The sequence below is a fragment of the Sminthopsis crassicaudata genome, chromosome 4, assembly GCF_048593235.1.
Source record: "Sminthopsis crassicaudata isolate SCR6 chromosome 4, ASM4859323v1, whole genome shotgun sequence".
Lineage (NCBI taxonomy): Eukaryota > Metazoa > Chordata > Mammalia > Dasyuromorphia > Dasyuridae > Sminthopsis > Sminthopsis crassicaudata.
In genome coordinates this window covers 94,947,400-94,962,621 of record NC_133620.1, presented here as the reverse complement: position 1 = coordinate 94,962,621, position 15,222 = coordinate 94,947,400, and the positions used below count along the sequence as shown (strand labels likewise).

Genomic DNA, 15,222 nt, shown 5'->3' with positions numbered 1-15,222 from the left:
TGTGTGTGTGTGTGTGTGTGTGTGTGTGTGTGTGTGTGTGTGTGTGTTTATACAGACAGCAAAATTCTTCAGGCAGCTGTATTGAATAGGTACTGAGTTATATCCATTCACTTGTCACCTGAAGACCTATTTTCTTTCTTCCCTTTGGTAGGGAAAATCTAGTGAAAAATCCTTGCTACATTTTCTAAAGATTAGTTACGTTTAGAAATGTTGAATTCATTGAACTTATATTTTATTTCATGGATGGTGATGTTATTTGTATTACATCGAATATTTTATTTCCAGCAGAACATAAGCTCCTTGAAATTAGGAATAAATTTGTTTTTAACTTTAAACCCCCAACATCTAATATAATGCCTAGCAAATAGTAAGTGCTTAATAAATGCTTGTAGAATTGGGTTGAATATTTCTGACCAAGTTAATAGGCCTTTCTATTATATTATATTTCTATTATAAAAAATAATATCTGGAGAGGGCAATTTTTTTCTCCTCTCCTTAAATCCCATTCAATTAACTTGATCTTTTAGTTCTGATGCAATGAAGGTTTCATAAAAATAATTTTTAAATGATCAGGCTGGGCATATCAATATTTATTGAAATACTGAAAAAAAATTTCCATTGGTGTTGAGAAACTCCTGGCAAAGAACGGACATGACAATATGTATTTCACTGACACAGTAAGAGAACTGCAACAAGTAACTAACTGCACACTCTACCCAAGGCAGCTGCAGAACATCTGTAATACAAATATTCAGACATTACAGATTGTCTGTTTACAAACATAGAACAACTATTGTAAACCAGCCAAAGCCCAAATCTTTTCATTTTAGTCTGCTTTTACTAATATGTCCTGTAATTGATAAGGCAGTCATTAAGTAAATGTCTGGTTACAAAGTGTTTAACAATTAACATTAGAGAAATTGGGTTCACAAACTTTGGCAAGCTGGAGGGATTCTTAGAACCACAGACACTGGCAAATATACATTCTAGTTTATCCGCTTCTGAACTTTCTGCTTCCATCAGGGTGGATGCAAAATTTGACTGGTGGTTGTTTTTTTCTTTTTCTTTCTTTTTTTTTTTTTTTGTAAAAACCGTTTTGTCACATTCTTCTCTAGTGAGATTGTAACTCTCTATATAGTTAATAACACATTTATATTTGACATTTTTAAAGGTTTTAATATTCATTGAGGAGCACTGAATTAGAAAAAATAGAATTTACAGAATGCGATGCATTTGTTTGAAATGTTAAAAAAAAAAACAACAACAACCAACTCAAAACAGAAACAGTCCACAAACCCTCACCCATGTTGTACATATATGACTGGACCCACTTTTACAGCTCACTGGTAAAACAATTGGTCTCCATATGTGACTGGGTCAACTTGATATAATTGGAAAAAATTCATATTTCATATGTTGGATATGCCATTCTGTTGAGCTATTTTTTCTGGGGTCCTTTGAACTTTTTAGATTAGAATGAGCAGTTGGAATTGGTAGTAAACATATAGCAAGGAATCACAGATGCTAAGCTTTGCTAAGTTTGTACCCTACTCATGGACAAAATATTTGAGCTGAATCATGAAGGTGATGAAATGGACAGCTTTGAATGACCAGAGAAGCATGGACTGATGTCTTTGGTATACAATGTACAATGCTTGGAAAGGAATTTAAGGTGAAGAGCCCACCTCTCTAAGTTAAGATCACTTGAAACAGAGGATGCTACAAGTCATAAAATTTACAACAGATTTTAAATAAACTACCTTGAGGATTATAAAGATTTACAGGCATTGAGTCAAGTGACTGATTTTCATTCATTAAGACTCTTGTATGTCCCTGAACTATATATTCTACTAACTTGAAGACATGCTACAGTAAACACATATATTTGGCTTCTTCATTCTTGGCTATATCTTATACAAAGGGGAAACTAAGGAACAATAAATTAGCATCATAATTGTCTACAGTTGAAACTATGATATACAATATAAATAAACTATTTAAAAGCCAGCAATATTTATGAAAAAAAATTAAGGGACTAGGAGATTTCTTTTTTCTTTTTCTTTTCTTTTTTTCTTTTTCTTTTCTTTTCTTTTTCTTTTTCTTTTTTTTTTTTTACAGTTTCAGCAAGTGATTGTGCAGCCAATAATCTTTAAAAAAATTAGAGATTAAACGAGATTCCCTTTTGATTTTAGTGTCTCACGACATACAGTAATTAAGAACTGGTAAAAAGTAATTACCAATCAGAAAGCGACATCAAGGAAATGACTGCATTTGTGATGTGTGGTATCACAGTTCCCCCCCCCCCCCAGGACCTAAAGAATGTAAACACTAGGTTTTCTTTGAATGCAAAAGTAGTAATACTTTATTTTAAACATTTCTTGATCCACACCTGCACAGTTAACTCTTGGGATAGTAAAATAAGGCAAGAATTTCTTAACTGTGACTTTACATGTCATAATACTGATATCTTCATTTGGAAAGAGATTGTTTGTAATTGTCTTTCACCAATATTTGTTCTGCAGCAGACTTTGGTCTACATAGAAACGGCAGTATCACTCTTCTTTCTGTCCTCTTTATCAAACTTTTAGTCTAGTCTTCCCCTCTTTCACCCCCGCCCCCAACACATATTAAAAACAAGTCCCTTCTTTCCAATCTTTTGGCAATGTTCAATACCTATGAGACTAGATAATTTGATTTCCATTGGCTTTGCTTGTTAGCTTGAACAACACAGATAGGCTCTTTGAAACCCAAGCACAGAGTTTTATTTTTAAATATTTTTAAATGAACTACAAACATGATGGTGAAAAGACTGATATGCTCTAACAAGCCATTTGGCACTAAAACTTTATGGATATCAGCACATGGTGATGTACAGATGCCGCATCACCGCTACAACAGCAGAAATGGGTCTCCATAAAGCCTTAGCTCTGGAGCAGTTGAAAAGCATGTGAAAGCATGTTTTCCTGTATCATAATGACATAGACCAGAAGAGGGATACTGCCTCCATATTTTTTAACAACATGAACACGTGACAAAACAAACTTCGGAACATATTAAAAATGGTAAGCTAACTTATTCCTAGACTGTTCGTACTAGCGGTTTTGCAGGCCTGACATGCAGGCTTTTTATGATTTGGTGGCGTGGCTGTTGCGTTTGTGGCCTTCCATAGATCTTTGCTTTCTTTCTTCTTTTAAATAGGTTTCTGCATAGAGAACACATCCATGATCACAGAAGAGAGTAAATGTTGGGTCCTTGGAAGGATAATGCAAAGGATGCTGCCAGAAGGCACAGCTTACATCCTTTAGAATCATTTTTATTTCGGCTATCTGGTGAAGGAATTCAGTGCACGAAAATCCCCTCCCCATTATAATAGCTTAATAACACAGGTCAATTTGTTCTTAAATTTCTTCATTTAGTGGAGATCAGTTTAAATATACAAGAATTGTTTTGTCCTTTTCCATTTGACACGGTGATGGTGTCCACCTGCAAAGTTCATTACGTTTCATTGTAGTGTCCTATATTCCTTTGGGGATGTGTAGCATTTGATTCACAGTTTGCAATACAAATACCCTGATACATCACTTATTTACTCTTAAGTATTTGATTATTATACCATTTTTCAGTGTCTGAAAACCAAGTTTTTAATTAATGTTGCTTGGAGCAGTTCAGAGTATTTCTTTCCTTTTTTTTCTTTTTTTTCTTTTTTTTTTTTCAGCTTTTATTTGAAAGCAGAAATAAGCTCTTGGGGGTGGGGGAGAATTTATGCTCTCTTTGCATGCAGCATCTCAATGAGGAGGTTATTACATGGCACATCCCCATTTAGGTGTTTGTAGTAGAGGTATTCTTCAGCCTGCATGCTGATGGCCCGGATCTCTGGTAGCCGGAGGAGAAGCTGCCCAAATTTGTCCGTCTGTTGTGGGTAGTTGCACATTGTGTAGTCCAGCAATGCAGCATTCACTTGTTCTTGAACCCCTTCCACCAGCTGGAAGTTCTCAAGGTTTTTGACATCTGGATTAAAAAAAAAAAAAAAAAGAAGTCACACCATTTCAATTGCATTTTAATTCCTGTTTACCAAAGCTTTGTGTTCAATTAATGGGAGTATTTTTCTCCTGACATAAAGCATACTTTACATGCTGCTGAATATTCAGTAAATCCCACTCACCAGGCTTCTTGGGGGAAAAAAAGGATCACAAAAGAAGTATCTTGTTGAAATTCTGCATATACCTCAAATCAATTAGACACCAATGGATTTTAAGCAAGGTCAACTCTTTTCATATCTTACAAAAGAGAAAGGTTTGTGGATTCCTAAAGTAGAGGGACCATAATATATTGCCAGCAAATGAGTCCCCAGAGAAAGACCCATCTTAACCCAGTATATTACACAATTCATATAATTCTGTATTAATTTTTCTGACCCAAGGTGAAATCTGTGTCCAGGGTATGATGTAGTTAATTCTAATAAAAAGTGACAGGGTTCTTGTTTCTGTTTGACATTTTCTAAATGATTCTGAAAGCCTTTGACTTGTCTAACCCATGCTAATGAACCATCTGGTACACTCCAGTGACTGCCAACATAATCTTCTGTACGAGAAACTCTCTAAAATATATATCTTGGTGACTAATGATCTTTGCAAAATGAAAGCCTTGTCCTTTTGGCAAAATAACGGGACAGGACAGTGCCCTTTAACCTGATGCTGGCTTCTCCATTTCTCTTTAGCACCTCAGCATTCATGTGGGAACGTGGACCCTGAAAGTTCATTTTGCCTTAATTCAAGTGGCCATCTATAGTTGTTTTAGGGCATCTCTGCCTTAGGGAAACACTATAAATATTGAAATAAGAGACAGAATGAGAATAGCTCATTGAAAATTTCTTTGATGAAACAATACTTCTGTTGTTTATGCAAACAGCACTCCCTGCATCCAGTGTGTACATAGTATGCAGATAGATGTGTGGTTACACATACATACAAATAAACCCAAACATGCATGTGAAAGTAAGCAGATGCAAGCCATCTCTCCTTCCAACTACACAAAAATAAATAGGAAAGAGTTAGGACTATCTGATCCTGAAGCAAGATCAGTGGGGCTCTTGTTGAAAGCTGAAATGTCCAAAATCCAATCAACTCTGTTAATGGTTGTCAAAGGAACTATTACTCTCTCATACATGATTTTGCATTTTATATCATTAAATTCATGTCTCTTGGGTATATGTACATTTAATTTTTTCTGTATCCATATATACAACAGGGTTGGTTTACAGTTGCTGGAGAAATGTGTCCAGAATGATTTGGGTGTTTACATTTTTAGCTGTAATTTTGCATCAGTGTATCCTCCTCCCCCCTTCTTCAACTCTCCACCCCAAATTAAAACCAGTGAGGGAATTGAATATTAAGGTAAATAAACATATGTAATATGAGATGCAAAGCTGATGTTTATTTCAAAGTTGGGATGATAAAATCAAATATGTTTGTCTAAGTGGATTAATGAAATCCTCAAATAATCACTGAGGCAAAGTCCACTATTGGGAGAGTTGCACCTCAGTATGGTATTTAAACTCAACAGACAAGTATCAGAGTGCATTGTCAGGATAAAACCACTGTATTAAATGATCAGATAAGATATGTAAGCCTTACAAGCCTTAAAGTCTGCCATAAATGTTTTTACTACTCATCCTACTTTTAGTTTAATCCGTATAAAAGTCACTCCTCATTCTGGAATGTAGTCCTTTAGAAGTACAGATATAAAACGATATTTGTAATTCTTCAGAATTCCTGGGAGCCTAAAGAATTCTCACACCTATATGCCTTCCTATAAACAAATGACATAATTATACTCAGCTAACTCTAGCAGATAAAAAAAAAAAAAAAAAAAAAAAAAAAAAGATGTTTTTGAGATTCAAATGCCTGACTGTGAATGATTCCCTATACCACTTTCAATTAAATAGTCTCTTCTTGATTATGTATGAATCCTCAATTCAACACATTATGAAATTTGTGTATGGTTTTTAAAGACATATTTCATTCTTCATTAATTGCAAAATGAAGCCTCTCATGCATTCTAGAATCAATCATTTTGCATTCTGTTCCTCTGTATAGGAAAGGTTGTAAAGATTTAATTTTTCTAAGTGTGTTTTCAAAGACAAACCAAAGTTATACCTGACTAGGTGCTATCAAATGTAAGTGATAAAGAAAAAAAAAAACAACTATCTTGTGACAAAGTGCACTGCTATCTTGGAATAATTTCAAAACTCTAACCTTGTCTTGAGCTCTTGACACTAATATTACAAACAGGTTCTATAAAGCTTATAATGTCTGGCTTTGCTGATCATTGATACAGGACAGTCACATGACATGACAAAAGAGAGGGTAAATTTTTAAATTTCCTACAGAAATTCTGATTCCCTTCTCAGTAAAATCCTTCCCTCTAATCTTCACTCATCCTACAAGAGACAGAATTTGACAACTTTCACCAACTATCTGTGGGAGAATTTAAAAGAAAACAAGTAATATCAAATACTACAGTGACTTTGAAATGAGTTACTTTTAATGATAAAATGAAATAATGGTTTATGTTACAAAGAAAGAAATTCTCACAGGCAACACAAAGTGAACAATAGTTAAACAGGGTGTAGGAATTTGTCCGGTGGAACATGGGAGATAAATGAATAGTGGCCTATTTAAAAGTGAACATTTGAAACATGTTTTCTTTGATAAATGTAACTCTAAGAATCAGTTTTGTTTTTGGGGGAGGGAGGGATTCATGCCAAATTTAAATTCACACAAAAGAAAACAAAAGAACCCCATTGGTAAATAAATCCTAGGTGTTTTGTTTGTTTTTTAAATTAATTTACTAATAGGCATTTGAAAAACCTTTTTAAAAATTTTTTGTTTGAATAATGACTGACAAGCTGATTGATTAGGCCTGGTAATTTTACTTCCAAAGCCCGAGAATGAATTCAATTTCTCCTTCTTTTGCAATTAATGAAGACTTATTAAGTATTTAATATTTGTCAGATACTCTATTTTCATCTCATTACTTGAAAAGAAACATGCAATTTCTGTCCACTGAAGTCAAATTCTTTCAATTTCCACTGGAATTCTTTTGACCTGAGTTTATGCAACTGTATGTTTCACTCTCAAGCAGTTGCCATGGCTTTTTCTATTACCCATAATAGGAATCATGGAGCTAATTGTATCATACTGGCATGTTGACTGAATGTACTCTTTGGTTGTTTCTTTCTATGTCTCCATAGGCAAAAAGAGGTGGGATTTGAGGCATCCATCCAAAAGTTCCAGCAATCAGAGAAAAGAGAAAAAATATACCTTGATCTTGATTCTCAAGATTATTTGATTATCCCTTTCTCTCCTTAACTTTGGACGGAAATAAGCACATGCTACATTCAGTTAAATGTCTGGAATGTTTCTCAGATCCTTTGGGAAGAGGAAAGTCTATGCGACTCTTACTATCTTGTAAAAATAAGATGTAAAACATTTTTAATTAGGGCTTTTATGAAAATGTATATTTTATATTTTTATTATTTTTATATTTTATATATCAGCTCTATTTCTGAAAAGCTGGTTATAAATCAAAATCTTATAAATTAAATAAGACTTAAACTGCAATGAAGAAATCTGCTTTACTGATATTCTCCTTCAAGACCTCATTCTGGGTTGGAGGTGGCTCTGGGTTCTCAGGAAGGAAACCATCAGAATATAAACTTCTCTTAATCAATCAATCCTTATGTCTAATTCTGGGAGCCTGAATCACAAAAACAAAAACCTAACAGTTCTTGCCCAGGAGGAACTCACATTGAATAAAGGGGAATAACTCATACACAACCAAAATAAATACAACTAGGTCCAGATTAGTGATAACCAGTCATTCTGAAGCTGCAGCATGATATAGTTTCATTATTTACCATAATTATTATTTATCAAAAATATTTATCATATTTTACATTGTTACTTCAAATACCATGAATTTGCATATGTCATACCATTTCATAGGATTCATTATTCTCATTAATCAGTCTTAGCTGTATATAGAACTGGGTTATTTCTGGGAGTGGGCATTAACAGTACCGGACAGGAAAAGTCTCAGGTGGATGTGGGAGTTAAGTTAAATTCTGAAGGAAATTAGAGAATAATTTCAAGAAGTGGAGATGAGAAGGAAGAACAGTATATGCTAGACTTGGAGATGGATGATGGGATGCCATGATATGTGAGGAGGAAGCAAGAAAGCCATTTTGGCTCAATGTGAAGGATCTTAAGGGAGTAATGTAAAATAAGGGCAACTAAGTGGTACAGTGGATAGAGTGATGTAGTCTGAAGTCAGGAAAACATCTTCCTGGGTACAGATTTGACCTTAAACAACAGCTGTATGATATTTGGCAAGCCACTTAACCCTGTTTGCCTCAGTTTCCTCATTTGTAAAATGAGTCAGAGAAGGAAATGGCAAACCACTCTAGTATCTTTGCTAAGAATGCCCTGAATGGGGTCAGAAAATATCAAACATGACTGGAAAAACAACAGAAAAATGTATTATAAAGCTGCAAAGGAAAGTTGAAGCCAATGATAAAGAGCTTTCAATGCCAAATATAAGAGTTTATCTTTGATTCATAGGGAGCCATTATAGTTTATTGAGTAGAGAAGCAACATGGAAGAACTTTGAATGGTGAACTGTATCTCCATTACCCCAATTTTGTTGTTTTGTTGTTTCATTTGAGTCTAATTCTTTGTGACCCAATGTGGGGTTTCTTGGCAGACATAATGGAGCGGTTTATTATTTCCTTTTCCAGCTCAATTTACAGATGAGGAAACTGAGGCAAATAGAGTTAAGTGACTTGTCCAGAATCACCCAGTTAGTAACTGTCTGAAATCAGATTTAGTCTCAGATCTTCCTGACCACTCCACTCACTGTGCCACCAAGCTGCCTGTGCTCCAATTACTCCAGCTAAAAATTGGAGACCCCCTAGAAGATTTACTATAGAGTGGTTAATTTTTTGGCTATGGCAACTCTAAAAGGTAATCCAATAGCAAGCAGAATGGCTGTGATTTGTGTTGGTGGACGTTGTCCTCATACTAACCAAAGAACAAGCCATGGAAGGAAGGTTTGAGGAAAGGAACTATTGTTAGTCAAAGGAATCCTCAGAGAAAATACTTTTGTATGATGAATCACCCCTGTTTACCTCTTTCAAACAAGTGAATTTTTTTTTTTTGCACATCAGTTTTGTATAAAGCTTCACACACTGACTTGTATGCTGACAATTTCAAGTGGCTTCAAAATCATCATAAAATTACCCAGATCAGATTTTTTCAGGTGAGTCAGTATAGAAGGACAACTTATACTGGAAAACTCGTGACTTTAAACTTGTGTCTAGATCCGTGATTTTCAAATTTTTGCTCTCAGTATCCTTATACTATTAGAAATTATTGAAGATCCATCCAAAGAATTTTTGTTTATGTGGGGATATATTTGTAGGTATTGGCTTTAGTAGAAATAAAAACTAACTTTTAATTTGTAGACTCCCTGAAAGGGTTTCAGAGGATTTTCTGGATCATGCTTTGAGAACCACTGCTCTAGATGGCATGTAAAACCCTAAAAACACCAGGAGAAAAGTGCTGACCCACAGCTAGCATCCCCAGTGAGGTAGTTTCCAATTTATTTGTTTTATTTTGTTTTGAAGCTGTTCACTTCTCCCCTAGAATCTAACAACTCTTTAAGCCTGCATGCTGTTTCTTGTTATAGTCATGTTATTATTATCAACATATAAAACCCAATAAGGTTGTGCTTACATAATGTTTGCAAAGTACCTTATATATATATATACATATATATATATATATTATCTCATTTATAATTTATAGCAACTGTGAAAAGATTGGTGCTATTTTATCCTCATTTAACAAAAAGGAAACTGAGGTGGAGACTAGATAATTTGCTCATGATTATATCAGTGAGTTATCTGAGGCAGAATTGCAATCTAGATTTTTCCTCTCCATGTCCAGCATTCTATGCACATAACCACTAACACAACTTGATTGGGTGTACCCCCTTTCTTAGCAGCTGAAAATGTTAATGATTTCCTTTAAATTGTCCATATTCCAAATCAAGTCCCAGTGGCATTAACCTTTTAATGGTTTCTGAGATCCTTGAGAACCATAACTAATCTAGAAAAGGATTCCAACAGAAGGAGAAATTCTCAAAGGAACTGACAATGAATTGTTTGAGAAAACAAAAGCACAAATTCTGGAAAAATAATTACATAGTGGTGGATTCCTTAGAAAAATAAATTTAAGCGCTGATGAACACTCAGTGTATAATTTCTATTTGGTGCTGTGGTGTATCCCATCTGGCTTGGGGAATGAGATTCCAGATCATGAGAAACAGTGATTTATTGATTTTTACAGGACCCAAATCCTCCCAAGCCTGCATGGAAGGTTTTTTTTTTTTTTTTTTTCACTCCAGCATCACAAAGTCTCTTGCACTTGGGGCTTTGCACATTCCTTTGAATTTTATGTATGCTCTATTTATTACAAATTGAAAGCATAGATTGTTGAACTATACCATTACACATTCAGAGTTATAAAGGTTAGAAATTGTCCATAAGTAGAAATAGGCACCTACACACTAATTTCTACAACCTTTAAATTTTGATGACTAGAAAGAGCACTTTGTGTTGCTACTCTAGGTAACAATTCCTTATCATCTATTCTACTTTATTCACTCAGGGACTAATTACCAACTTTTTACATGAAACAGTCTTACTATGAGCTCACAGTGGGACACGCAGATTTTTCCATCCTTATTGGAGAGTAAACCCTTAGGTCTTCTTGAATATATTACATGTTTTACAAGGCATTGCACTAGCTCTTCTGTCATGCATGGAATTTATGTTCTCTCTGAAGATGAAGACACTTTTTTTTTTTTTTTTTTTTGGCTCCAGAGGGGTCAGTAGCAGCATTTTTCTTGCTGGCATGACCTGTAAATATTCCCATTCAATGCTTTTTTTTTCAGGATTGGAACCCCTTGTTGAAACAAGGGCCTTAACTGGGAACTTCTGAGACTTAGCTAAAAAAGATAGATATGTGTATGTTTGTATATAATATATGTATATATATGTATACCCATGTATGCAAATATATGAATTTTTCAAAAAATGAAATATCTTGATGTTTTCATTTAAAGATAATTGTGAAATTCAAAGAATCACAAAATATCATATTTCAAAGAAACTTTCAGAGGCAATCTTATTCAAATTCTATGTGAACAGAAATCTCCTCTACATTGCTTTTATAAGTAGTCAGTCGCCATTTTGAAGACTTCTAGTTAAGAGGAATCCATTACCTCCCAAGGCAGTCCATTATTTTTGGACAGCTCTAATAGTTAGAACTTTCACCCTGACATTGAGAAGAAATCTGTCTCTGCAACCACTGCTCCTTGTTTTACCACATGGATGGAGCCAAGCAAAAGAAGCTTAATATCTTTTTCTCTTGACAGCCCTTGAGATCTTTGAAGATAGCTATTATATTCTCCTTCAGTCTTCTCTCATCCTAATGAAACCTCATAGATTCATTATCACTATCCTGCTCACCTTCCTCTGGGGATGCTCTAGTTTTTCAGCTTTTCAATATTCCTCAAATGGAGAGATCAGAAATGGACATAATATCCCAGGTATGTCTAACCAGAGTAGAGTATGGTAGGACTAGTCAACAAGTATTTATAAAGAACCTTGCTCATGTAAGTCATTGGGCTAAATATTGGGGATACAAAGAAAGGTAAACAGACAATCCCTGTTCTCAAGGAATTCAGAGCCTAACATAGAGGACAATATATGCAAACAACTATATACAAATGAGAGAGACATAGGATAAATTGGAGCTCATTCAGAAAAAAAAACACCACTAGAATTAAAGACCTCTCTCATCCTGCATATTACATTTCTATGAACACAGCCCAAGGTTGTGTTGAAGATAAGTTTTATAATATATATAGACAGTGAAGCTTTTTTTCTCTGTGAGACTTTCAGAAGAATAAGATATGACAAATAGTAATTTGCCCCCAGAGAAGGCTCACTGATATGACAACTTCTGAAATAGGAGAGAAATACCATGGCATTGTTATAAGGACTAGCATGCTAATGTTAAAAGCTGGTTGTTCTGAATAAATTATATAAATACTTTGCAGGGAAGTAGTTTTCTTTTTTTTAAGTGTGTGTGTGTGTGTGTGTGTGTGTGTGTGTGTGTGTGTGTGTGTGTAGGTATACTGAGTAATGCTAGTTCTATAATCTTGAAATGTTCTGTTCTCTCTTTTTTGGGGGGGATGGGTGGGTGGGTGATATATTGAACTGTGATTTCACTGGTATAGGGAACTCCTAGCATGGAAGTTTATTTGTATCTCCACCAGTGCTGATTTTGGAAATGTAAATATAATATCCCTTTAGTTGTCTGAGGTTGCTAACAGGTTAAGTGATTTGCCCAAGATCACTCAATGAGTATGTGATACAATGGATATAACATTGGGTTTGGAATTAGGAAGATTTCTCTTCCTTAGTTCAAATGTGGCCTCAGAGACTTAATAGCTGTGTGACTCTGAACAAGTCACTTTACTATGTTTGCCTCATTTTCCTCATCTGTAAAATGAACCAGAGAAGGAAATGTCAAATCACTCCAGTACCTTTGCCAAGAAAACCCCAAAAGGGGTCACAAAGAATTGGATGTGACTGAAACAATTTAATATCACCACCACAATGAATATGTGCCTAAGACAGGACTTGAATCCAAGTTTTCCTGAGTTCAAGTTTATCTCTCCATTTACTACCCTGCCCTTCCTTTGCTATTTTTACTCCATATACCTATTTCCCTTGAAATAGAGGTAGATTGAGGTAATATTTAATGATTAGGTCAAACCATATACAGTTGATCTGATTTATTCCTTCATATTATAGCAAAGCTTCATACTCAGGGCTTCAAATATATTTGTGTGTAATACATGATCTTGTTCTTTCAAGAGCAGTGTCAACAGATCCCAAACCCAGTTAGACAAAGTAACCCCTGGCAAAAAACCCCCCAAAAACAAACACCAAACAAAAAACCAGTGTGTGTAATTGGCATTTAGCTCTAACTGCTATATTCCATGCTGATTGCTTGGATAACTAATTTTCTGTTAATGACTTGGCTAGGCTGGTCCTCAGGTGGTTGCCAAACAATTTGTCACTAGGCTTTTACTTGAAGCTTTCCCTTCTGGTAGTACTTTCCAGAGCTCTCTAGCTCAGCTGGCATGCTCTTTAAGAACCTAGCATCATTTCTATGATACAGCAAGGAATCAGAGAAGTGGTATAATCATCAAACTAAGTAAATTCACAGAATGTTTAAGTTGGAAATGATTGAGAAAGCCAATGCTCTCATTTGATAAAAGAGAGACTGAAGTTGTGAGTAAATTACTTGCCTAACATTACAATTAGTGAAATTACAGGGATTAGAATGTCAATCAAGCTGATGTAGGTTATACATGTAAAAGGAAGGGAGGGAGAAAAAAATGAAATCAAAATCTTATAAAAGTAAATGTTAAAACCAAATAAATTTAAAATAAATAAATAGTAACTACTTAGAGATAAAATAAAAAAATTAAAGTTGATCAACTGGTTGATTGTTTTTGATTTTGACCTTCAATTCCATTGGTAAAAGGAATTACCAACATGAAAACTTTTATCTACTGCTACACAGAGAAAGCTTACCAACCAGTCCCTATTATCGGTCAGGCACCGTGCTGGTCACTGGCTATATACAAGGACAAAAATGAATAGTTTCTGCCCTCAAGGATATTATATTTTATGAGAGAAGACAACATGTGCACATATAATTGTATATAAAATAAATATGTAACTCAGAATTTTAGAGAATTATCTGTTGTCCATGGTCATATAGCTAGTATGTGTCTGAGACAGGACTAGATTGTAGATCTTACTATCCACTAAGTCATTCTACTTATAGTACTGTTGACTGTCTAGTATATGAGGGATAATTGCAAGTATTTGAGCCTGTTTTATTCCTAACATAGATATAAAATTCTTAAGATATTTTGTTTTGAAAGCTTAGAGTAATGGATGGTATAGCTCTTTCTGAACTAATTTTCATATATATATATACCATGTACATTATATATAGGTACACATATTATATGTGTGTGGGGAAATCAATTTAATTACAAGTAGGAAAAATAATGAAAAAAATTCTTACAACTTAATCAATGCAGACAAAATTTAAACTAACTTTTAAAAACTATTTAAGAAATCCCTACCTGAACACTGCTACATGATCTCCTATTGGATAAAGTCTATGGAAAACAAAACTTCATATCATCTTTTCTAGGTTATAGATGCTGTACTCACTTTCTCCATCTGTTTATCTCTCTCTGTCTCTCACTCTGTCTCTGTCTCTCTCTGAAATCCAAACTAGCTGATGTTGATGGCTACTGACTAATCTGCAATCAAAAACAACAATTAAAATTATAATGCAACTGTTCAGAGTGTCTCAAAAGTCTTAGGGCAGTTTTAAATCCTTAAAACAGCTCTAAGACTTTGAGACATATGATAGAACACTTTCACTCATGACAGCTGTGCTGAGATGTTACAGGACTTTCCTGTGGCCACATAATAAATGTCCAAGAAAGGATTTTGGATTAAAAATCCTGCATTCTTTTTGTATCATGCAATTTCTTAGAAAAGCAACTTACCTTATGTTTTAAGCTTTAGAAAATGCTTTTTTTGGTAACTTTGTGAAGTAGATAGTTAAGACAATATTATCTCTACATCACAAGTAAGAACATTTAGTGTTGAAGGAGTTAATAGTGTTGCCCAGGTTTCCATGTCTTATAAGTTGCGTGATCTCTGAACTCAAATCCAGTAGGCTTATCTATTTACAAAACCACATGTACAATAAATTTCAATATTTTAAGGACTGATGATTTTGTTGGAAGTATTTCTTCAATGCTTCAATGAAGCAATTAAATGGTTCTCTATATCTGGACAAATTCCATGAGGGAATTGTATCTAAAAAAGCAATTACTGTGTGATGAACCTATCTAAACTTAGCTTGGCTAGTCTTAGGACAATATACATTGGTCTCAGTATCTGAAACCTTTCCAGATTGGTAGCACCTGGCAAAGCTCACATTCCCATTGACATAACTTTGAGAATTCAGGGTTATGGCTAGTTCCTAATGA

At 34.5% G+C, this 15,222-nt stretch overlaps 1 protein-coding gene across 9 annotated transcripts in view; it reads right to left on the bottom strand.

Moving 5' to 3' along the window:
- Positions 1-575: 575 nt before the first annotated feature.
- The window catches only part of NR5A2 (nuclear receptor subfamily 5 group A member 2), a 172,395-nt gene continuing 157,748 nt past the window's right edge, over positions 576-15,222 (bottom strand). For all 9 annotated transcript variants that reach the window (XM_074308709.1, XM_074308704.1, XM_074308707.1 and 6 more), the window contains one exon: positions 576-4,008. In XM_074308709.1, coding sequence (XP_074164810.1) covers positions 3,761-4,008 — 248 coding nt within the window. In that variant the 3' untranslated portion in view covers positions 576-3,760. The remainder of the gene's footprint in view (positions 4,009-15,222) is intronic.